This window comes from Schistocerca nitens, chromosome 1 (assembly GCF_023898315.1).
Source record: "Schistocerca nitens isolate TAMUIC-IGC-003100 chromosome 1, iqSchNite1.1, whole genome shotgun sequence".
Taxonomy (NCBI): domain Eukaryota; kingdom Metazoa; phylum Arthropoda; class Insecta; order Orthoptera; family Acrididae; genus Schistocerca; species Schistocerca nitens.
This window is the reverse complement of record NC_064614.1, coordinates 865,475,992-865,500,366: the sequence shown is the minus strand read 5'-3', so window position 1 is coordinate 865,500,366 and position 24,375 is coordinate 865,475,992. Positions and strand designations below refer to the sequence as shown.

Genomic DNA, 24,375 nt, shown 5'->3' with positions numbered 1-24,375 from the left:
CTGTTTCATATAATGTTCGGCAACAGCAGACCAGGTACATGGGGAATATTGGTTTGGAGGGAGGTGATGCAACACTAGTGGTGAATCAGAGGCCGATGTCTTTTAGTATATAAATGAGAACAACTTCCTCATCACTCTGAATGGTTCCTATCCTTAGGATTCTGCTCCCTGTCCCCTCTCAAATATCTACTATACACTCTTCTGCTCTCTCCCTCCAGCTCCAACACTGATAGCTCCATTTCTTCAAAGTGAGAGCAGCTTTTGGGACAACCATGTCATAATGTCTCTGTCATGCACTAACAATAACAACACAATATTTCCGAGATTGATTTGCTTTGCACTACATTGGCAGTGACATTAGTTGCTACTTCAACATGATTTATATTCTCTCTCTTGGCACAAGTAACAGAGCTTTACAGATCAAAACTTGGGACTAAGTTGTGCTTGGTTCCAAACTTATATCAAGACTAATCTTATTCCAATCTCTCAAATGAGTGTGCCTCCACTTTCTTATGTCCATTCACTGGTAATAGTTTCATGTGTCTTTATTTTTCTTAAACGTATCTTTCTTCCATTTTGCAGCTTCTTGTCTTGTCTTTTAGTTTGTTAATTCCTGACTGTTTATTTGTTTAACCTCTGTCGCTACCCACATCTGCCTCATTTACGCTTATATTTTTAATGGTCCCTTTCTTTATTTCAGTACACCTATGCCCACTTCACCATTTCTAACTTCTCTCAGTTTCAAATCTGATCTGTCTGTAATATTTCACTGCTGATTTTCCATCAGTTCAGTGTTATTCTCTCCCCCTTGACAAATGGTCAAGTTTCCTTTTTAGTTTGTATTTAGTCTTATTTACTCTAATATGTTGTTATTTTTCTAATGCAAAGATACACTGCTGTTTGTGTTATCTCTATTCTTAAACATCTTTTTATGTCTGCTGACTCTCAACATGGACAACTTTACCTATCACCAATTTAATTTTTGAGTTCTTTTCGCCCCCAAATTTAACATGTGTCTTCATACAAATTCATGGGAACCAGCCATTTGGTTTCAGAATTATGTACAGTGTATAATGTTTGCCTCATCATCTCCAAACATTGCCAGCAGAAATATCTTATTTCGTAAGAAGCCAGAATAGCTGCTAAAGAAATTAAAGCACCATATGCTACACAGAGTTGCTATTAAAGGCTATGTGAAGTTAATAAAAGACATAAAAGTGACATCCAGTGAATGTTCTGCAATTATGATTAGTTATTACTAAGGGTTTGTATGTGACTCAGTTGGTCAGTTATCAAATTTTACACACAAAGTGTTTGATGACACACCAAACAACATAAAATGGAAAAATTTAAGCATTCACAAGTTGTGAGAAATTTAATATAGAAATATTGTTATAAAGTAAGGTTTATGATATGAACAAACAGCCAAACTGGATACAGCATTGAAACAAATCAACCTGCAGATTACGATCCTCAGCTCAGCAAAAATTAAACCTAATAAAAGTTGGATTACATGCACGAGAAATTCAAGGAACAGTATCATACAATGGTTATACATTTCTAGTCCACTTATAAAAAGAAATAAATAATTTATATCTGCAGCATCTAGCTCTAAGAGATTATGAGAACACAAAAAGCACAAGTGTACTGCACTATCACACAAACCATGCCTGTTATACCAACTACATGATTAAAGTTGAAGCATCATGTAGTCACAGTAGTTAAAGAGCACTAATGAGGAAGATATTACGTTAAATTGCCAATCACAGCAGCTAAATGTCTTACCTAAAACAGGAATCAATTTAACTGATAAAATTCTTTATTACAAAATTGAGAGAAAGTATTTTAAGAGGAAGCTATTCCTATTAAAAAGCCCCCAACAAACCCAGCAGCTGCAGGAGTATTTGCACGCGCAAAAGCACCCACCTGCAAAAATTAAGAAAGATGTTAAATCTGTACACAAAAATAGAGTTCTTTGTGGTAAACATGAAAACTATAATGCCTACAACATTAACTAAAATGTAAGTTAACACACACAAGATGTAACACTAAACAATGAGAATGGATATCACTACATTTTTGGTAAGAGAATGACAATGAGCCTTTATCGTAAATACAAGTGTACTGATAAATTATGACAGATTAAACACAATATATTCTATGTTTATTAGCTCAATTACCCACAGTGCTACAGAAGGTAAGTTGTAAAATAAATATTTAACTTATGAAATCTTGTACTAAGAGAACAGAGGAAGAACACATGACATCAGGTGCTGAAGTTGTCTTCGTTGTAACAGAATAACAGAGAGAAATGTAGACATCTAGGGATGCCATGGGAAGAAAGACATTATGTACACAACAAATATTTGGATAGTGTGAACACTAGCTACAACAAATCTATATGAATTCTTTGCATTTGCAAAACAAACAAACAAAACAAAACAAAAGAATCCAAATTCTGTACCTGACACCTGACTGGTTCCCAGGTCCCTGTACTAATATTATGACAGTTCTGTAAATTATAAGACTAGAGGAAAGCGGCATTAACAGCCACAAAGGATACAGGGCATGACAACAGTTTTTAAAAAAAATCTACATGTTGATTGCAGCTCTGAGAAAAATGTTAAAAAATAAATAAATAAAAACAAAAATAAAAAATAAATAAAAAATGGAGATGAGTTAAACTAGTACGGAAGGATTGAGGAGGTATTAACTAATTTTTTTTGCCAAAGAAGGATACAGGGAGTACTGACAGCTCTTTATTTAGCTCTTGACTATCAAGGACTCAAGCTCTGATAACTGTTTGTAAATGATGCACAACCATGTCTTTTCCCAGTTGCCCCTAAAACTAAAAAATTAAACAAGGAAAAAATTATTCAGCATATTCTGCTACAAACTTACACAAAAACGCTATGTTCATTTGCTTTAGATTATGCTATTGAGAATCACAACCTTTTGTTTATCATTTTATAACCATTCTCTTTTAACTTTCATACATATTCATTCCCATTTTCTGATAGTGCACATCTTTTCTTTCCACTATAATGTAATCCTAATCAAAATCCCCCTCCAAAAAAAAAAGATAAAAATTCAACAAACGGCCATGAATGTCTCCTTAACAATGAAATTCAGTTTCAATTGATCATGGCAGCTTTCGTCCCATTTTGACAATAAATTTTAGTGTCATGCTTCACATTGTTTTCTTCTTCTGTCATGGAATTACCAGTAACAACACACTAGTTCACCAGAGCTCTACTTGTCCTCTGCAGTGATCAACTTGCAGTCCAGTGACAATTGCTTTTATACATTTACAATTACTGTTGAGTTAACATCTGTAAAAGTGCACTTTAAGTAACAGGTTGAGATCAAAATCACCCTAATAAAGTTTCACAAGATACAGCAAATACAAGTGCATAAATCACCAAATTTGACATTCTTTTGCTAATAATAATGTCAGCCAAATGATTCAAGCATTGAAGAGATTTCAATGGAGCTCTCATACAACTTTTCTTCATGTATCATGGTTTTGTGTCACTTGAAGTTCAGCTGGCAGATTGTCTTACTTACTCAAGCATGAGCACCATGCACTATTATCCAGGGTACTACTAAACAAGTCAAATAATATTTTTTATTTCACTTAAGCAAGTCATAGGCTTTATCCTCCTAGTAATAGTTGAACAGGACTAGCCTTGGATTAGATGATGTCATGCCATACTCCACTGCCACTACTTTCACAGTGCCAAAGAGATACCTTACATATTTTAAAATTGTAGACTTTATATATACTATTTACAAAATTTCAGTCTGTCAAACCACAAAATACTGTCAAAACTATTTGTAGAACAATAAAAAATTTTAGCAGCTTTATGGGATATCATCTTACAAAATTTCTTTTGTAAAAAAAAAGTTGTGGAGCATAACTTAAGGAAGATAATCTTTCAGTGGATTATTTCACCTTTACTTGTTATTTTCCAAATTTACTGTTTGGTTACAAATGGCAACTGCCCAAAATTTAAATTTCTCTTTTAAAATTTCATGCATAATTGCTTCTGTTAAAAAACATAGGAAAATTTTTGTGCATCTCAGGAGCTGCTTGAAAAGGGTTGTGCTTACCATCTGAACTAAGCAATTTTTACAGTTTAACAGTGATTGTCGAGCGGTGTGAACAATACATCACGCATAAATTGTATTCTTAAAAATATTAGATTCAGAAAAATCACATGTTGGTGACACAGAAACAAACTATGATTACACCATATTAATCAATAACAGGAAAAGAAACTACACAAAAATTCATGAGGCAGTGTTTTGCGCACTATACTTGAACTGCTCGGTTAACAATTTTTAACATATTCATGTTCATTTTCTTGCAACAAGAGGGTAACAACAGCTACTACTTTGAACAATTATTTATCAGCAACTGATGCTACAAAATTATCAAAATTATTGGTTTGAATGAGGAGCAGTCTCAACATACTTCTCTGCATTGGACAGTTCCACTATTTACCTTTCAAATTATATTTTGATGTTAAGGATTAAATGAAGGACTAATTTTGTTACAAGTAAAATGCATATGTAAGTAATTCGATGACCTCCCTAGCTTTTATTTATTTTCTTCAAAAAGGAATATAATACCAAACAAACCACATCAGGAAAGACAACCTTTAACCATGCTGAGAAAAACTTGAACAACGGATAAGCAAGGAAACAACAGATGTGTATAAATGTTGCTCTGTAATTCCACTATACAAAAAGAGTCTTTCAGATCATTTTATGTTATCTGAAGATTTTCCCCATTGCTACAAGATTTTTAAAAAAATATACTGATTGGTTATATAAAGCAAAAGATTTTTACTCAATGAGGCCCATTTGGAATTGATATGTCATCAATTCCAACAATCAATTAAAAAAGTCTCACAGTTAATCATAAGCAAACTGATTTTAACATGTAATCTGAATCTAAGTTTCATTTGGCATTCTCTCTCACATAAAAAAAGGGGGCTAAAGATGGCAATTATGTTAAGTGCCTGTGGAGAGAAAAACTTGGGATTATATCTAGCTTCTACTTAGATACTTATCTAGCACCCAAGCAACATTACCATATTCTAGGAAACTACAAACTGCATTCTGGAAAACTCAAGGTATTTCCCATAGCTGAATGAAATTTTCACATGCTTTGAAATAGAAATGTCTGGAAAATAGGGATCTTGGTTTGCAATCATCAGCTCATGAAGAATTATAATGTATAACATGAAACACTGCTTTCAAAACATAGATTCTCCAACTGCTCCTTTCTTGTCATATTAAGATGACATTAAGCAATTCAGCAAATTTGAGATGCTGACCCAGGAGAGGAGTACACATATACCACCACATTAAAGCACACCTGATCAAGTCTTCAAATGAAAATGCTCAAGGAGTTTAGTGAAACTTTAGTGAAACATGGGTTAACTTGTCTCAAACCTAGCAATCTATACTACAAATGATGAACTGTACAGAATTCTGCTGCTGCCTGTCTGGCTGTATGATTTACCTCTCATAGCTTCCCCAGGAAAACTGCTACAATGGCTGTTAAGGAAGCTGTAGAAATGTAATTCAATTACAAATAAATATGGTACTTTGTCACTGTTCTACCAGTGATGCTCTATAACACATCAAAATATGATTTCAATAACAAACGATCAACAGCCAATAGTAAAGTAAACTCAGAAGCTACCTTCAATAACATTAAACGGCCATAAACAACGAGTTACAAAAGCAGAAACAGAAACCTCTAAACCCCTGAAACTTGGTTGTCAAACCAATGTAACTAAACATGGACTTGCAGGATAAATCCTCAGGCTTACCACAAAGTATGGAAACCACAATTAATGCACAGCAGGTAACAAAGTCCGGCAAACTTTTTCTAAATTACAAAAATTGTGCAAGAAGTGGGCACTGATCAGAAGTGAACGAAGTCTTTTCGTTGTGCCTGTCTGCGGCTCAACATCTCATCTATATGGTGAGCAGCAATCTATTCCCTTCATAAATAAATGTTCAGATAGACTGAACAGGTAACAAGTAGTGGTGAACAGAGATTGCAGTGCCCCTGTGGCAGTTACTATACCACTGCAGAAAATAAAGTTTTATGACAAGGCTGTCACTTTTTTTGCAGGACTGCATCCCAAATACAGGATTTTGACAAATATGCAAAAAGGAAGGACTTACGTTGAAAGGCTGCAAGTGTGTCAGTACTTACCTTATTTACTCGAATCTAAGCCGCACTTTTTTTCCGGTTTTTGTAATCCAAAAAACCTCCTGCGAATTAGAATAGAGTGCAAAGCAAGCGGAAGTTCTGAAAAATGTTGGTGGGTGCCGCCACAACTAACTTCTGCCGTCGAATATATGTAGCGCTACACAGGCATGCTTTGTCGGCACAAAGATAAATACTGCCACCAAAACCTCTGTGTCTTCTATTAAAAAAGAGGTAAAAGAAGAGCTTTTTTCTCTGCCCCCGAGTTTCTACCACTGCATTTTCATACATTATCCAACGAAGTAAATACAAATTCCATATTGTTCATCTTCGAATGTAGCAGCATTTCAATGTACGACGAAAATCCGACTGGCAAGACTGTTTGGGATGTTTGTCAATATGGCCAACTCTACATTTTGAATTTTTTCCTACCTGTGAGAAGAGATGGTTGCTAATAGCAACTTTTATGAATTGTGAATCACATGCAGTATTCTCTTCACAATAAGAATAATACGAATATAAACATTTTGCCATGTATTGTTTCGTGTTTGCTGCTATCTCATTTAAATCCTGTCTGCCTAATAAACTACGAAACTAGAGTGAGACAACAGCAAACGCGGAAGAATATACATATCATGTCATGTTTATATTCGTATTATTCTTATGCCTAATAGTGATACAATCAGAAATGAAGCACGGCAATTGACTAAATTTTTAAATCTAAGATGACTCTAATTTCTGTGCAGAATGTAATGTACTACAGAGGTGCCTGCAAAGATTTTCAAACAGAGAAAAATTTTCGCTAAACTCTCATTCAGAACATCATCTATCATACACAGTCTATTATTTGGTTCTTGTTGGTCATTATCAAAGAAAGCAGCAGTGTGAGTAACAGCAAATAACAAGCAGTCTCTTGCCATTGTTTCGCTAATGAGACGATTCCTCTCTTCTTTTTGTTTTTTTAATTGTAAGCGGCAGTAGCGTGCACAAAAGCAAGCCATGCCACGAGCGGTGACAGGCCGTAAACACGCACTATCAGAATGCAACAAACATTGCATGACACAGTACAGTAATGCATTCTTAGCTTAGAGTGACGTATCACCTATAACAAAGAAAACGGCACTTATCAGATCAAAGAAAAATAAGCAATCAATTCAAACCAGATGAAGCACGTGAAAAAGGAAGGGTACCCGTATAAATACGGACGGAGCGCTTCACGCATAGCAATGGCTACCTGGTAAAGCTTAACTGCTAAGCTTATGACTCGAACCAAACTACTGTAGCTGTATCGTCATTCATTTGACCTAAATTGTGTCTCATATTACAATGGACCGACTTTGTTTTGATTTGGAGAAGCGGCCTAAAACTTTTCTCTCCCCTTGAATTTCGAGTCTCAAATTTCAGGTGCGGCTTAGATTTGGGAAAATTTTTTTTCCTTTATTTCGAGTCTCATTTTTCAGGTGCGGCTTAGATTCGAGTAAATATGGTAGTCAAATAGCTACACTACTACACCAGTTACTTTTTTTTGTAACTGGTTCACTTTTCTTATTTGAAACATAATGAACACATTTTGTTTTCCAATAGATTCCAGGTCAGCCATATGGGGCATCCAGAAAGATTACGAAATAACAAATCTGTTCCTTCCATGGCTATGGTCTCATTGGGAAACAGGTTAAAATAAAATACCTTACAAGATTAACTTTGCTTAGAGCTGTATCAGTGATGTGTATCGAGTAAGCAATAATTAATACAGCCCTGTATTATGATGTCTAAAAGGTGATAAAGTAGAGAGTATTCTCATGTATAAACAGTAATGAGACTGGGCTTGTGAAACAAAATTTATTGTAGATATTTCTACAACCACTTAGTACTATTAAGTGCATAACCCTTGAGAGTCAACAACCCCCTGCATATGAGATTTCCATGCTTCAAACGCTGCCGCAGATGCTGAGTCCAGCATGGCCTTCAAAACCCCTCATTGTGGCAGCTTCGTCCTCCTCCAAGGTCCCACGATGGTGTTCTTTCAGGGAAGTTTTTAGTTTGGGGAACAAAAGGAAGACTGGCGGGGCCACACTGGGCCTGTAAGGGGGGGGATTATTGTAATCCCACCATGAAGGAGGTGCGATTCAGCACGTTGCCATGATGCAGCTTCCAATCATCGGCGATGGCTAGCCTAATGCGATGGACCCTGGATTTAGTCTCTTGAGCACTTTGCAATAAGAAGCACCATTGACAGTTTAGCCTTGGGACAAACTCATGATGAAACATGCCACCGATGTTGAAAAACACAATCAGCATGGCTTTCACCTTCGATTTGCTCATGTGAGCCTTTTTGGACGTGGGGATGCTACGGTGAGCCATTCGGCACTCATGCACTTTGCCTCCCGGTCGTACTGAAACACCAGGATTTATCTCTGTCGAAAACTTAATCTAAAAATTTCAGATCAGATTCAAGGCTCTGGAGACTGTCTTGGCAGGCATCAACACATACTTGCTTTTGAATGCTGGACAAAATCTTCGGGACCATCTTGGCGCATTTCTTCCTTATAGACAATTCTTTGGTGATGATGTGCATTGTCATTTTATCAAGTCCAAAGTCATCTGCTATCATTCTGACACTCATCCTACAGTCAGTGTTCAATAAAATGCGCACTTGGTCAATGTTTTTGTCAGTTTTGCTGGTTGACAGGCGTCTGGAGCGGTTCTTGTCCTCAATGCTGTCCTGGCCCTCTTCGAAGCTCTTCATCCACCTGAAAACCTGGGCTTTTGACAGGCAACTATCGCTGTAGGCTTGCCGACACACATTCAATGTTTCCGTAACTGATTTTCCTTGTTTCACACAAAACTTGATGGTGTAACATTGCTTGACCGTTTGCTGCATGTTGTGCCATGGCCAACGACTTTGCGAAGTGTCCACTCAACGCACGATGCTGCCAAAGCAAGAGGCCCCAGCCAACTGGCACGCCACGCGTTTTCGCCCAGACACCACCGACCACCAATCCCCCTGGGTGAGCGCAGGTTGCGATGTACAATCGTGTCAGCAAAAAATCAGTCTCATTACCTTTTATACAAACCCTTTAACTTTGTTTCAAGTCACTGAAACTAAAGGACGTACACTATTTCTAGAAAGCCAGAGATGGACAACAGTGTACCTACATTCTATCTTAAGTACAATTTAACAAGTCAAAGTACACGCAGATTCTGAGGACAGTATATCTTTACAAAACAAAGTGTCATGAAAAGTCACATAGATTTAGGTATGAGAAAGTTCACTTTAACAAAAATGCAGAATGTAAATACTTAATTTACAATACATAGCCTACTCTAACCTTGTCCAAGAATTTGGGACCATCTCCTGTAGCTTTTTCTTCTACCTTATCAGCAAGTTTATCTACTTCTTTGTGAACTTTATCCCAGTTAATTTTCAAATAACCTTTATGATTTGCAATCTGTAACAAAATAATGCCACCTCCAACTGCAACTGCTGCCGCTTTTCCAACTTTCATTGTCACAAAACCAGTACACCTGGGAAAAGAAGAGTATACATTATAAATGAGAAACTGCACTTCACAATTACAAAGCACCCAAGCAATGTGTTTTGAGAAGCACCAAACACATTCACTATGCATGCAGTAAGTTCTATGAAACTTCATATTTATTTATAATTAAATGTGAGTCAGAATCTCTATCCCATGAAAATGTCCACTTCCATTTCTAACAGTGTGCAACCAGTTAACAGAAGGGTATGGATGCATTTCAAATAGCAACTTCAAATATGGCACAAGACAACCACTGAACAAAGGAAGTCTTACATATAATCTACACAAGATATTACAATAAATCCATTACATTAAAACATTTATGGCTTGAAGATGTTTCTGTGTAGTCTACAGATTCTAGCAGCAAAATTTAGAGGTACACACTCCACCTGTTCATAATGTGCGAGACATTCACCTATATCTACATACATATTCTGCAATCCACTCTGAAGTGCACTACAAATGCCACCACATGTTAGGGTTCCTTCCTATCCCAATCGCATGAAGAGAGTGGGAAAAAATGACCACTTAAATGCTTTTATGTGCACTGTAATCAGCCTAATTTTGTCTTTACAATCACTACAGGAGTGATATCCAGAGGGCCTGAAGAATATCTCTAGATTCTAAATTCTTTTCTTAACACTGGTTCTTGAAATTTTGTGAGCAGTCTCTCTTGGGGTAATTTGCCAGTTTAGGTTTTTCAACATTTATGAAACGCCCTCCCATGAGCAAAGCAAACCTTTGATAGTCGTGTTACCCTTGAACAGCAGATAGACAGTGCATCGGCAAGTCAAGGTTGAAACCACAGTACCTAGAGTAATTAGTCAAACGCACGTGGCCCATATCACACACTATTGTGTACTGTACTGCAGGCTAGCTTAACCTTAACTTGCCGCTGCATTGTTCATCTCCTCCCGCATGTATCTGGCAATGTTTGAGAGAGAGTATTTGTATAAGAAGACATGCAATAACCTTTTACCAAGATCTGAAGATGATAACCACACTTACCAAAACCAGTAATAGACAAAGTTGTTTAGAAGCAATCTTGGATAAGAAATTCACCTTCTCTCAAGTAATTCTATGCCCTGTTTTGTCACCCTTCATGGTAAGTCATACTGGGCTCACATTTCAGCAAGACAATGTCTGCTGCACACAGTGAGAGATTCTACTGCTTGTCTTTGTGTTTGCCAAATCCTACCTTGACCAGCAAGGTTGCTGGGTCTCTCACCACTTTAAATGTTTGCAGCTTGGGATTTTGGGATTTTGACAATCTAATGTACCAAATAGACAGAATTTGGCATGATATTCCACAGGAGGACACTCAACAAGTTATCAATACATTGTTGACTTGCTCAATTTGTTAAGCTCTTTCTCATGAATAAATCATCCAGTTGTTCTAAAACTGTAATCATTTGTTTGTCTGTACATGTAAGCCACATCAACCGATTTCCATCCCGTTCGGATAATTCCTCTGTGGTGCATTGTGGTTTTTTGTCTTGCAGTTTTTATCACTTGGTCAACATCAAATAAGTTATAAGGAAGTTTATTGCAAAATTACGATAGTTCAGCTTTTTTTTCTGAAGTAAGGTTTAATGCTGACCTTTGTCATTCTTATCATCATAACAACATTATTCAACATGAAATTTTGTGTGTGTGTGTGTGTGTGTGTGTGTGTGTGTGTGTGTGTGTGTGTGTGTTTTCAGTAACTGGGGCATGAGACGGCGGGTTTTCAAGTAATTTGCTTATAGGTGAGGCTGGAATTGAAATAGAACATATTTCATCTCAGCAACAAAGACTCAATTTAGATTATTTATTTGAGAAGTGACTAAAACACACACACACACACACACACACACACACACACACACACACACACACACACACTCTTGAATACCATGTTCAGTAAATAATACTAATATACAGTACATATATGAGGCATTTATATACAATTTTCTTTATTCTGTGCAAAACAGAAATATTAATCCAGTGAGTAGTGTCACTTAGCAATTAATATTCTTACCAGTCTGGATCTAAATTCTGTAATGGGGAAAGGTATGACTGAACACTCTAACGTATTGGCAAGCCTCAATAGGGTTTTTTTGATAGAGTACAGTTCTATGGTTTATGAGATGAAACTGATCTTTGTTTCTACTGCTGTGTTTTGCAGGTTAGAGCTTATATATTAAGGTTCAGGCCAACATGTTCAATTTAAACAACAAATTTATAAAGGCTAACATACCAATTTTAGAGAATGGAGTGAGACAAGAGTTCCTTAATTTTGCACTGTGGTGTCACCGCCAGACACCTCACTTGCTAGGTGGTAGCCTTAAAATCGGCCGCGGTCCGTTAGTATACGTCGCCACTATCAGTGATTGCAGACCGAGCGCCGTCACACGGCAGGTCTAGTCTAGAGAGACTCCTTAGCACTCGCCCCAGTGGTACAGCCGACTTTGCTAGCGATGGTTCACTGCCTGCATATGCTCTCATTTGCAGAGTCGACAGTTTAGCATAGCCTTCAGCTACGTCATTTGCTACGACCTAGCAAGGCGCCATATTCAGTAATTAGAATGAATTCTGAACAGATAATATTGTGAATTGTGTACCGTCAAGAGCGACGTTCATCATATTAATGGATTAAAGTTAAGTATCAAAGTAATTACGTCTGCTGTCTGAATTTTAATTCCTTGTCATGTTCCAGACCTCACGTCAGTATAGTCCTTCCCTCCTCACGCCAGCCTGCGTGAGCTAAACGTGTGCATTTCGGCCTCCTCTAGCAACACGGTGTTGGCTCTTCTGCCAACCCAACATTGGCGACGAGTCAAAACGGTGTTCTTACCTATACTGACATATATCGTTGATCCTGCCCTGATTTAATTGTGTCATGGCTTCGCCAAAATCTCCAGATGTACTGTCCGAATTTTATCGCTTACAGAAACAGCAGACGTAGGCCTTACTGGATGCCCTTGGACAGCTCGTCCAGGGTCAACGGGCAATGCACATCGATGCGGCAGCCGCCGCTCCACCGCTAATGCAGCCACAAAATGCAGTTGCACCGCCCTTCACACATTTTGATGCTGCACTAGAAAGCTGGATGGAGTGGTCACACCAATTTGGATTCCATCTCGCCGTCTACAGAATTCAACGTAACGAGCGGCAGCCTTTTCTTTTGTCGTCCGTCGATGTGCATACCTACTGTGTGACAGTCAAATTAATTCCCCGACGCTCCGTAGCAGCTCTGTCCTACAAATAAATTTTGTCTGCATTAGATGCATATTTCAAACAATCAGTCAATGTAGTTGTGAAACGGTATACCTTCTTTCGTACAAAACGTATGGCAGGCCATACTAAGCGGGAGTGGGTTGCAACCTTGCAAGGCCTTACTAGGGATTGTGCTTTTGAGTGTCAATGTGGACTCCCATATTCAGATACTATGGTACGTGATGCAATCGCACAGAACATTTCTGATGTTCGTATAAGGGAACAGATTTTGAAATTAGTCAATCCCTCCCTTCAATAAGTGATGGACATAATGGATCGGCAGGACACACTTGACTTTGCTCAGGAATCATTTGAAACTTCGCCAGCTGTGTGTCAGGTTAACTGGCCAGCCGGGCGAACTGCACGGAGCAGTAAACAACCCTCGCGCCCGGCCGCGCCGCTGCCGCCAGGCTCTCAGCCACGTGTGCTGCGCCGGCAAGCAAATGCAGTGCTCAAATCATGCCCGCGGTGCACTACTAAACATTCGCGTGAGAATTTCCCCTCACGCCAAGCTATTTGCTTTTACTGTAATATAAAAGGACATGTTCAGAGTGTTTGCCAGAAAAAGCTCAGATCGGAAACTCCAAACCATTCCAGGCCCTTTGCTTCGCGCCGGAATCTGAATCCAACCAAGGATACTCGGGCTCGCGAAACTTCGCCCATGGAAATTCATGTCGTTCATTCCACTCCGCCCAGTGCCACTCTCTCTAACAGTGATTGTGTTCGTCCCACAAATAGTGTGCGTTGACATCGCCGGAACTCCCGTCAAGTCGCAAGTGATTTTGTACCAGTGTCAGATCATGTTGCACCAGACAGTCGCTCTTGTTGTCAGCAGGACAATAAACTTTTTGTAGACATGGACATTAACGGCAAAGTGATACCATTCCAGCACGATACTGGAGCTGCAGAGTCACTGGTCAATCAAGACACTTACAAACAGCTGGGTACACCTCCGTTGCGTGCCACAAATGCTACGTTAACTAGCTATTCAGGTCAAGAGATCACTGTGTTAGGATAGTGCAGCCTTCTTGCAACATACAAAGGACAAACAAAACTTGTGTCATTTTACATCCTTCGTTCTTCTTCTGCAGTGAACTTGTTTGGTTTCGATTCATTTCAGTTGTTTAACTTGTTTATAGTAACTCAGGTCCTATCAGTGAACCAGACAGTGCCTTCAGACAGTGTTTCTTGTCTCTGTGAAGAATTTGCAGACATTTTTGCACCGGGCCTCAGTTGTGCTAAGAACTATAAAGCACATATGGAACTGAAAGTAAACGCGCAACCAAAATTTTTCAGAGCGCGCAATGTTCCCCACGCATTGCGTGATGAGGTTGCAAAAACATGACATTATTTGGAATCATAAGGTGTAATTGAACGTGTGCAGGCTTCTCTCTGGGCATCACCCTTAGTGATTTTGCCAAAACCTTTGGAAAAATTGAGACTTTGTATGGACTTAAAGACAACAGTGGATCCACAACTAGTGATTGCAACTTTTCCTTTTACCCTGCCCAGAAGATCTTTTTGACAAACTGTGCTCGGGCAAATATTTTTCGAAGTTGGACCTAGCAGATGCGTACTTGCAAATACCGGTGGACGAAGAATCCCAGCGCATTTTGGTGGTTAACACGCATCTTGGTTTGTATCAATTCAAACCGACAGCCATTCGGGTGTGCATCCACCTCTGCATTGTTTCAGTAATATCTACAAACTGTTTGTGCATCGGTCCCTACTGCAGCAAACTATCTGGACGATATTGTGATCTCCGGAAAGATGGAAGACGAACATTTAGCCAATCTCAGAACATTATTTTAGGTCTTGCGACAAAATGGTCTTCGCTTATGGAAGGAAAAATGTGTGTTTTTTGCTCGTGACTTGCCATACCTGGGACATGTACTCAATGCCCAAGGCATACATCCCAGTCCCACGCACCTCCGTGCCATACAAGACTTGGCTTCGCCGCAGAATTTGAAGCAGCTACAAAGTGTGCTGGGAAAAATCAACTATCATAAATATGTGCCGCATGCCTCTTCCATTTTAGCTCCGCTTCATCGCTTACGCTGTAAAGGTGTTCCGTTCGTCTGGACGACTGAATGCGAATGCGTCTTTCGCCAGTTGAAATCAGCGTTGCTTTCCAATACTTGCCTTACGCCATTCGATCCCCAGAAGCCCCTTTTGTTGATGGTGGATGCATCGGATTTCGGGATCGGTGCTGTGCTTGCGCACAAAGATCGATCGCACGATCGCCCTATTGCCTTTGCGTCCAAATTGCTCTCGTCTGCACAAAGAAGTTATTCACCAATCGAGAAAGAAGCATTGGCTCTTGTATTTGGTGTTACAAAGTTTCATGACTTCTTGTATGGTCATCACTTTACCACAATCACAGACCACAAACCTTTGACATCGCTTTTTCATCCGAAAAAGCCTGCACCCCCACGTACAGCACAGAAATTCTTTCGCTGGTGTATTTCCTCTCGCAGTACCGCTACGATATCTTGTATCGGTCCACTGCTAAGCACAGAAACACCGATGCGTTGTCCCATTTGCCTGTTGCTGAGGATAGGGTATTCGACTCCTCCGAACTTGCTTGCATGTTCATTGATTCGGAAACAGATGACGTGGTCGAATCGTTTCCGATTGATTTTCGTCGTGTAGCTGCAGCCACAACTGCCGACCCTGTCCTTGGTACCGTTCTGTGTTTTATTGCTACGCAATGGCCCTTGTCAAAGTCACGGATCAGGGACCCGTTGGTTCGCTGATTTTTTGCTCGCAAGGAGAGACTTTTTGTTCGACGTGGTGTTTTGCTGTTGCGTTCTGATAATGATCAGTCGTGGTCCCACGTTCGTCACGGTCCTCTGTCTTAAAGCTTCTCCACCAAGGACATTGGGGTATAGTGAGAACGAAACAACTTGCTCGTCAGCACTGTACTTGGTTCGGAATCGATGCCGCGATTAAGAATATGTACTCTTCTTGCATGGTGTGTGTTGAACAACAATCAGCACCACCGCGGAAATTCTTTGCATGGCCAAATGCCACTTTCCCTTGGCAACGCTTACACATCGATTTTGCTGGTCCATTCTGGAATGTTCGATGGTTGGTTGTGATAGATTCATTCAGTAATTTTCCTTTTGTTGTCCGGATGTCTTCCACGACATCATCTGCCACCATCTAAGCATTATCTGCTATCTTTTGCATTGAAGGTCTTCCACAGACAATTGTTTCCGACAATGGCCCACAATTCATGTCCGCAGAATTTCAGTCATTCTGCAAGGCCAATGGTATTCAACATCTGACGTTCACGTCGTTTTCGCCACAGTCAAACGGTGCCGCTGAACGATTGGTCAGGACTTTCAAGATGTTGAAGTTGAAGGAGTCACATTCTTGGGAGGACGCGTTATTGCTCTTTTTGTCCTCGTATCGCTCTCAGCCCCAAGATGGTCACTTGCCGGCTGAGTTGCTCCACGGTCACCATCATCGAACCTTGATGTCTTTGCTACATCCACCGCATCCGGTTCCTGTGTAGCGGCAGCCACCTACTTTTGCCCCACGCGACGTCGTCTACTACCGCCACTATCGAGGTTCACGGTGTTGGCTCGAAGGGCGCATTCTTCGCCGCCTCGGACACACTATGTATCTGGTTTTAGGGTCCTCTGGTGAGGTGCGCCGGCATCTCAATCAACAGCGTCTCTGTCGTCACACGGGATCTGCCGCTCACCGTCTGCTTTCGGCGACGGTGCCATCTGGTCAGCGCCTCGGGGACCCATCTACTGGCTCGCCTCAGCCCCAGGTGTTACCGACGCTGCCTTCCATTTTGCCCCATGGCGACGCGCCGCCGCCTGTTCTCCCGCCAGCGACGCCCGCAGTGGACGTGTCACTGCAGCTGCCGGGTGCCACCCATGATCACGTGCCGCCGATCACTCCCCGTGACCAAGTGTCCTCCGACATGGAACTCTTGCCCGCTCCGGACCATACGTCATCTTCGCCCATTGGGTGCCCCGGCCCAATGGAGGTTGACCCTTCGGCCCCTCCTGTCTCTCTACTGGCGCATACACCGCATGTTGGCGTGCACCCTGGAGTAGGTTTTCAGGCGTTCCCTATCTCCTCGCGGTCCAAATGGCAGGGTGCGGGTGGCACAGCCTCGCCTGTTGTTAGGCTCCCCACCTCGTTGCATACGCCAACATGGGGTCCTCTCCACGGCCGACGGAGGCCTTATACCACAACCGTACGCCGATTTGCGGGGGAGGAATGTGGTGTCACCGCCAGACACCACACTTGCTAGGTGGTAGCCTTTAAATCGGCCGCAGTCCATAAGCATACATCGGACCCGTGTGTCGCCACTATCAGTGATTGCAGACTGAGCATCGCCACACGGCAGGTCTAGTCTAGAGAGACTCCTTAGCACTCGCCTCAGTGGTACAGCCGACTTTACTAGCGATGGTTCACTACCTGCATACGCTATCATTTGCAGAGATGACAGTTTAGCATAGCCTTCAGCTACGTCATTTGCTATGACCTAGCAAGGCGCCATATTCAGTAATTAGAATGAATTCTGAACAGATAATATTGTGAATCGTGTACCGTCAAGAGAGACGTTCATCATTAATGGATTAAAGTTAAGTATCAAAGTAATTATGTTCGCTTTCTGAATTCTAATTCCTTGTCATGTTCCAGACCTCACGTCAGTATAGTCCTTCCCTCCTCACGCCAGCCTGCGTGAGCTAAACGCGTGCATTTCGGCCTCCTCTAGTAACACGGTGTTGGCTCTTCTGCCAACCCAACATGAACTACAAATTATCTTACAACCTTTCTCTGCAACTTTAAAAGGTGGAGAAGTTTGCTTGTTTTTTTGAACCCCATACTTCTATTTCATAGTTCATACTAAATGAAACCAAAACAAGATAAGCAGTCCACAGTACATCGATATCATTGCTGTATTTGCAAAGAACATTTATCCAATTTGTTTGCCAGAGAGTGAAAATTTATAGCCCACTGAAGTGTATCTTGCATTATTATTCTCAGCAACTTTACATGCACACTTGTGTTTCAAAATCTGTCTTCTGCAGGCAAAATTCATTACTGCTGTTTTCTTAGTGCTAAAACTGAAGTGACTTTTATTAAAGTACTTAAATATTTCATTTGCAATACCGTTGCACAACATTTCTGATTGTTTATAATCTTTATGCTTGAGTACAGCTGATTTGTGACACATAGAATTATCTTTGAATCTAGGGAGCAATATTTTTTGTCTTTCACATAAATCAAGTGTGTCCCTGTACCAAGCCCTGTGGTACCCAGTATTTCTTATCAGTAATGCTAGATTTGTGTGTGCCACTTATTGTTAATAGTAAAAGATTTCTTCCTCTTAGATAAGATTTTTGTTACACCACAAACAATGCCTCTGATGCTTATGTTCCATAATTTCTCTACAAGAAATGTCATTTCAAAATCAAGGAATAAGCCTGTAACATATTCCTTGTTCTCAGTAGCAGTTATTATATCATCAATAAACTGTATGGTGGCTATCACAGTTGATACCTTTTCAGCAACATAGCTCTAATTTCCAAAGATTAGATTATGATTACCAATGAATATGATAATTCTATTGTGTATTACCTTGGTTACTTTTGTCAGGCTGAAGTTCATATCGTATAAAGTGCACTGGAAAGGGGGCTGCATAAGTTGTCAATGCAGGGCTTTAGGTTATTCATATTAAGTCCATTATATCCTATAGGGTTAGAATTTCATAATACCATCACTAGGATTTTAAATTCATTGCCATCAGCTGGTGTGAGGTATGTGCTGTATGTAGAAGTACTACCCTTAAAATTATGTCTGTGGTTATTGAAATTATCACTGACATTTTTCAAGAGAACAGAAATATTCATTAAAGATACTTGCAATATGTTGTTGGCATCCTACTACATCACCATTGTGATTTGCTATACAGTCATTAATGAAATTATCCTTTCTTACTCAGAAGCTATTTATGGCATCTGAAACACTAGCACCAGTATTATTTGCATTATTTAATATGTGAGCTGCACGTTTCCTTACTTTATGCACACATATAATCATGATACTTACTTAAAGACCTCTTTCAGTTGAACATTTTCTCTGTTTCCCAATTTTTTGCATTGGAACAGTGTTAACTTTTTCCTCACTTTTACAACTTCTTCGTTTACCCAAGCCATGTATATTTTTCACTGCTATGGTTTTCACTGGACACGTGGTATCAAAATAACAGAAGTCACTAGCAAAATGTTATTACATGTAACAATATGTTTCAACCCAGGCTGCATTTCTTAATGTGCAGTTGCAGTTTCTAGTACTGTCATCATGCACTGCTCTGTAACAAGGTTTACTGCAGTGCAGGACTGCATGAAAAGGTTCTCTGCTGGAGGCTGACGATGGAGCAGATGAAGTAGGCAGCCAATGAGTTGACAGAACACTTTATTGATGAAAGCAAACAGACATAGTTCAGCACATCTGAAACAGACATACTGCATGCAACAGGTGGTGACCCTTGGATCTCAGCACACTGGTAGGGTCATGGCTCTGAGCACTATGGGACTTAAAGGTAGGGTCATGCTAACACAAATGTTTCCCATGGACGGTAGTGGCAACCGGGTTACCACAGCCTGCTGGCGGATGGCGGAGAGTGGCTTCAGGATACTGGCACAGTAGCGAGATGATGTCCCTGTGCCTGGGTTGGACATTCCGGCAGTGGCCATTGGTCTACGGCAGGGCTTCACAACATACGTGCTCGCGGAGCAAGCTGTGAGCAGCAAGGCACGAGCAAGGAGCAGTGCGAGCACGCTACCCCCACTACCGGACCAGAGCAGAGAGTGGGGAGAGTCACGTGGGATACACAACAGCTGCCACCAGTCGATGTAAATCCGCGGCCACCTGCAGGGATATCACTCACGAATTATTACTGCGACAAATGAAACAAATAAAGGAGAATGTACACATGCCTCATAATTTTATTAGCTTAGTGTATGCCTCTACCATCTGTAGACACTGAAACTAAAGAATTCCACGACAATCCTGTATTTTCAACGCTTTCTTCAACACTACTTAAAATATCACCTCCGGTTGTAGTGTTCTTCATGGCTACTACATCGAGGAGCTCCCTCACCTGAAGATCTCTATTAACACCTCTAATAAATATGGCAAGCTGCGCTGTTCCAGTGATATCAACACTTTCGTCCAGAGCTAGAGAATACGCCATAAAATCTTTACAGATATTTGCAAACTGGCTCTGGACGTCGTCTGCCATGTCCTGTATGTGACGCATAATGGTCATGTTAGATAATGGCACAATCAGAAACTGTTCAACTTGAGATGGACACAAATGTTCCGCTGCAGCTACCAAACATTCTTTTATTAAATCGCCATCAGTTAAGGGGCGCAGGGATTTTGCTAAAAGCAAAGCAATTTTGTAACCCACTCTGAGAGCTGCCTCAGTTGATTTTTCTTCGTCGTCCAGATCTTCTTCGGATAGCTTCCTTTTAAGTTTAATAACTTCCTGTGCACGATCTGGTCAATCACATTTTCCACGTCCGTAGTCTTTCGCGTGGTACGACATATAATGTCGCTGCAAATTAAATTTCGTAAAAGAATTCAGCGTTTTGTGACATAATAATCATTTTGCAACACCATTTTTTTCAGTAAACAGATACAATTCCTCCCAATGGGGGTTGAACTGCGAAAGCATGGTTGGGGTTACACAACGGCGACTTCACATGATTCTTAACCAGCGAAGTGACTGTTACGAGCTGATCGTAGTACTTTAAACGTTACACAGTCGGCGCGAATTCAATAGGCACGCTGCGGCCGTATTCAAACGTGCGCGCGCATTTCCCCTCCCTCCCCACTCCGCGACCTTGCAGCTGCTCATGAGCAGCTGCCTGAGCAGACGCGAGTACTCGTGCTCAAAACCGGCCAGTTGTTAAGCCCTGGTCTACGGCCTGGCAAAGGCAGTGCAATAGATGCAGCTGTGTTTGACAGGCTGTGCATCAATGAATGGCCCAGCTGGGATAATTTGCTGACAGGATGGTTCTGCTGGTTTAAATCCCATTTCCACTAGCTGACAGTTGCAGAACATCCCCTGTATCATGGCCAGATTGAAACACCTGGATCGGGCTCAATGGCCTGATCTGGCATAATCGGTATTTCGGTCAATCATATGATGGGAGCCTGCATGACATCCCTCAAGCAGAAGTGCTGACAGCAGAAGCCGTGTCTGCTGACGCCACTGAACGGGCAGGACACTGGCCAGTAACTGTGGCCTCGTTTCAGTTGCTGGGCTGCAGTCCTGGCTGTCTGTGTTTGAGCCGGTACAGTTTTTTTTTGTTAGATATTGTTTTATTTTACTGGGTGAAATGTTTATAAAAATTCCACAGTGAGGGGGGCGAGTTCCCAAAGCATCTCTGTAACACATGCATGCTGTTCGAACCTGCCAGTAACAAATCTCGAAGCCTGCCTCTGAATTGCTTCAATGTCATCCTTTAATCCGACATGGTACAGATCCCAAACATTCGAGTGCTACTCAAGAATACGTCACACTAGAGTTTTACATGCAGTCTCCTTTACAGATGAACCTAGAATTCTCCCACTAAACCGAAGTCGACCACTCACCTTTCCTACCAGAATTCTCATATGCTCGTTCCATTTCTTATCGCTTTGCAACATTACATCCAGATATTTGGACGACTTGACTGTGTCAAGCAGGACACTACTTATACTGTATGTGAATATTGCAGGTTTGTTTTTCCTACTCATCCACACTACCTTTCAATTTTCTACATTTAGAGGAAGCTTCCATTTATCACACCAACTACAAATTTTGCCTATGTCGTACTGTATCCTCCTACAGTCACTTAACTTCGACACCTTACCATACATCACAGAGTCATCAGCAAACAATTACTGTCCACCAACGTTTATGTACCCAGAGAATAATAGCAGTCCTACCACACTTTCCTAGGGCACTCCTGACAATACCCTTACCTCCGATGATCACTCACCGTCGAGGACAGCACACTAGGTTCTATAACTTAAAAAGTCTTCAGGCCACTCTCATATCTATGAACCTATTCCATGTGCTCATACCTTCTTTAACACTCTCAAATGGGGCACCATGTCAAATGCTTTCCAGAAATCTATAAATATGAAATCTGCCTGTTGCCCTTCATAAATAGTCTGCAGTATATTATGTGAGAAATGGGCAAGCTGAGTTTTGCATGAGCAATGCTTCTAAAACCGTGCTGATTCAAGGACATAAGCTTCTCCGTCTCAAGAAAATTTATTCTATTCAAATTGAGAATATGTTCAAGGATTCTGTAGCAAACCAAAGTTTGGGATCTTGGTCTGTAATTTTGTGGGTCCAGTCTTTTGCCATTCTTATACATAGGCATCGTCTTCACTTTTTTCCAGTAGCTTGAGACTTTCCATTGAACAAGAGAGTCACGATAAATGCAAGCTAGGTCGCAAGTCATCCCACAGAGTACTCTTTGAAAAACCAAACTGGGATTCCACCTGGGCCTATTGACTTATTTCTTTTCTACTCCTTCAGCTGTTTCTCTATGTTAGAGATGCCTATTACTACATCATCCATACGCGAGTCTGAGCGACATTCAAATAATGATATGTTTGTAAGATTTTCCTGCGCAAACAATTTCTAGGATGTGAAATTTAAAACTTTGTCTTTCATTTTACCATGTTCAACTGCCACACCAAACTGGTCACGTGTCTGGATGAAAGCATTAGACCCACTTCGCGATTACGTAGACCCAGAATTTTCTCAGGTTCTCGGCCAGATCTTTTGCCAAGGTATGATAGCGGTGGTAGTTGTATGCTTCGTGCATTGATCTTTTCACGGATGCACGGACCTCTACTAACCTTTGCTCGTCATCATTTGCACTTCTCTTTTGAACAGAGGGTGCAACAGCCTCTTGCTTCCTCAGCATTTTATAAATCTCTCTTAAATCATGGTGGTTCTTTTCCATTCTTAATTCAATCACTAGGTACATAATTTCCCAGAAGACAATTTACAATCTGCTAAACTTTGCCCATAATTCCTCTCCACCCATCTCACTGGAACTAAGTGATGTCAATTCACTGGCTAAGGGAGATGTTACCAACTGCTTCTCTGCTATTTCTAATAGAAACACTCTCTCAACCTTCTTAACTGATTTATTAACTTTTGTAACCATAGTTGCTATAATGGCATCATGATTGCTAATCCCCATTTCTATAATGACGTCGTTGATAAAGTCTCACCTGTTTGCAGCTACAAGATCCAAGATATTTTGACTGCATGGGGGTTGCCGAACTAGCTGCTCAAGGCAGTCTTCAGAAATCTGCGTTCAAAAGTACTTTGCACAACTGTGTCTGTATTGCATGCAATGAATCAATAGGCATTCCAGCCGATACTTGATAAGTTAAAGTAGACTCCAACCAGTAGCACATAATATGAGTATTTACGTGGTACTGACCATAGTCATTCTTTGAATGACTAGAGCTGTCACAGCAGAATATACAAAAATTAATTTGGTTTCACCAAGACCTGTTATACGCGACCAGATAACTTCCCTGTCATACTAAACTTCAACCTCAATAGAGAGAACATTTTTGTCAACTGCAATCTGTCATTCCGATATATGTTCCATGACTTGCTAAATATCTCAGCTTTCCATTTTGAGTTTCAGCCAGCCAGCCAAATAATTTGAGCATGAAAACTTTTCTAGAGTGCAGTATATTTGGGGACTTTGTTACAAATACTCTGACAACTTACTGACATAATTTTGACAACCTAAATGTCTACTTTGAATGTGGTACAACTTCCCTTGTTGCGTATTGACTGGCGAGTGGTCATAACAGTACCTCAAACTACCATCTAGCCTAAAAGACTTTCACGTGCATTCAGCTAGTGCTCTGCTATCGAGTAGCTGCTTCCTTCGTGTAGTGCACCAATGACCTCTCAAGGAAAGCGTTACAAATCCCCAATCAATAATGCAGGTCAAGAAATCTGAAGCCAAGTCTGTCAGGGTTGACTCCCCCCCCCCGCCCCCCCCCATAGGACCAAATTGCTCTCTAAGGTCATGGAACATGTCACTACATGAAATTACAACATGAAAGTAGTAACAGATAAAAATAAAATGTTTACGAACCCAAAAAGGTCAATCCATAAGTATAAGTAAACACAATCAACACTAAAACAAGAATCAGATTTATTTTTCAAGGAACTCCTCGACACAATAGAAGGACAGACCCATGAGGAAACTCTTCAGTTTTGATTTGAAAGCATGTGAATTACTGCTAAGATTTTTTTAAATTCGAGTGGTA

General features: G+C 40.6%; 1 protein-coding gene across 1 annotated transcript in view; it reads right to left on the bottom strand.

The window, feature by feature from the left end:
• The window catches only part of LOC126263562 (FUN14 domain-containing protein 1), a 76,011-nt gene that overhangs the window by 32,255 nt on the left and 19,381 nt on the right, over positions 1 to 24,375 (bottom strand). Inside the window, exon 3 of the mRNA XM_049960655.1 lies at positions 9,562 to 9,757. Within this exon, the coding sequence (XP_049816612.1) occupies positions 9,562 to 9,757 (196 nt within the window). The remainder of the gene's footprint in view (positions 1 to 9,561; positions 9,758 to 24,375) is intronic.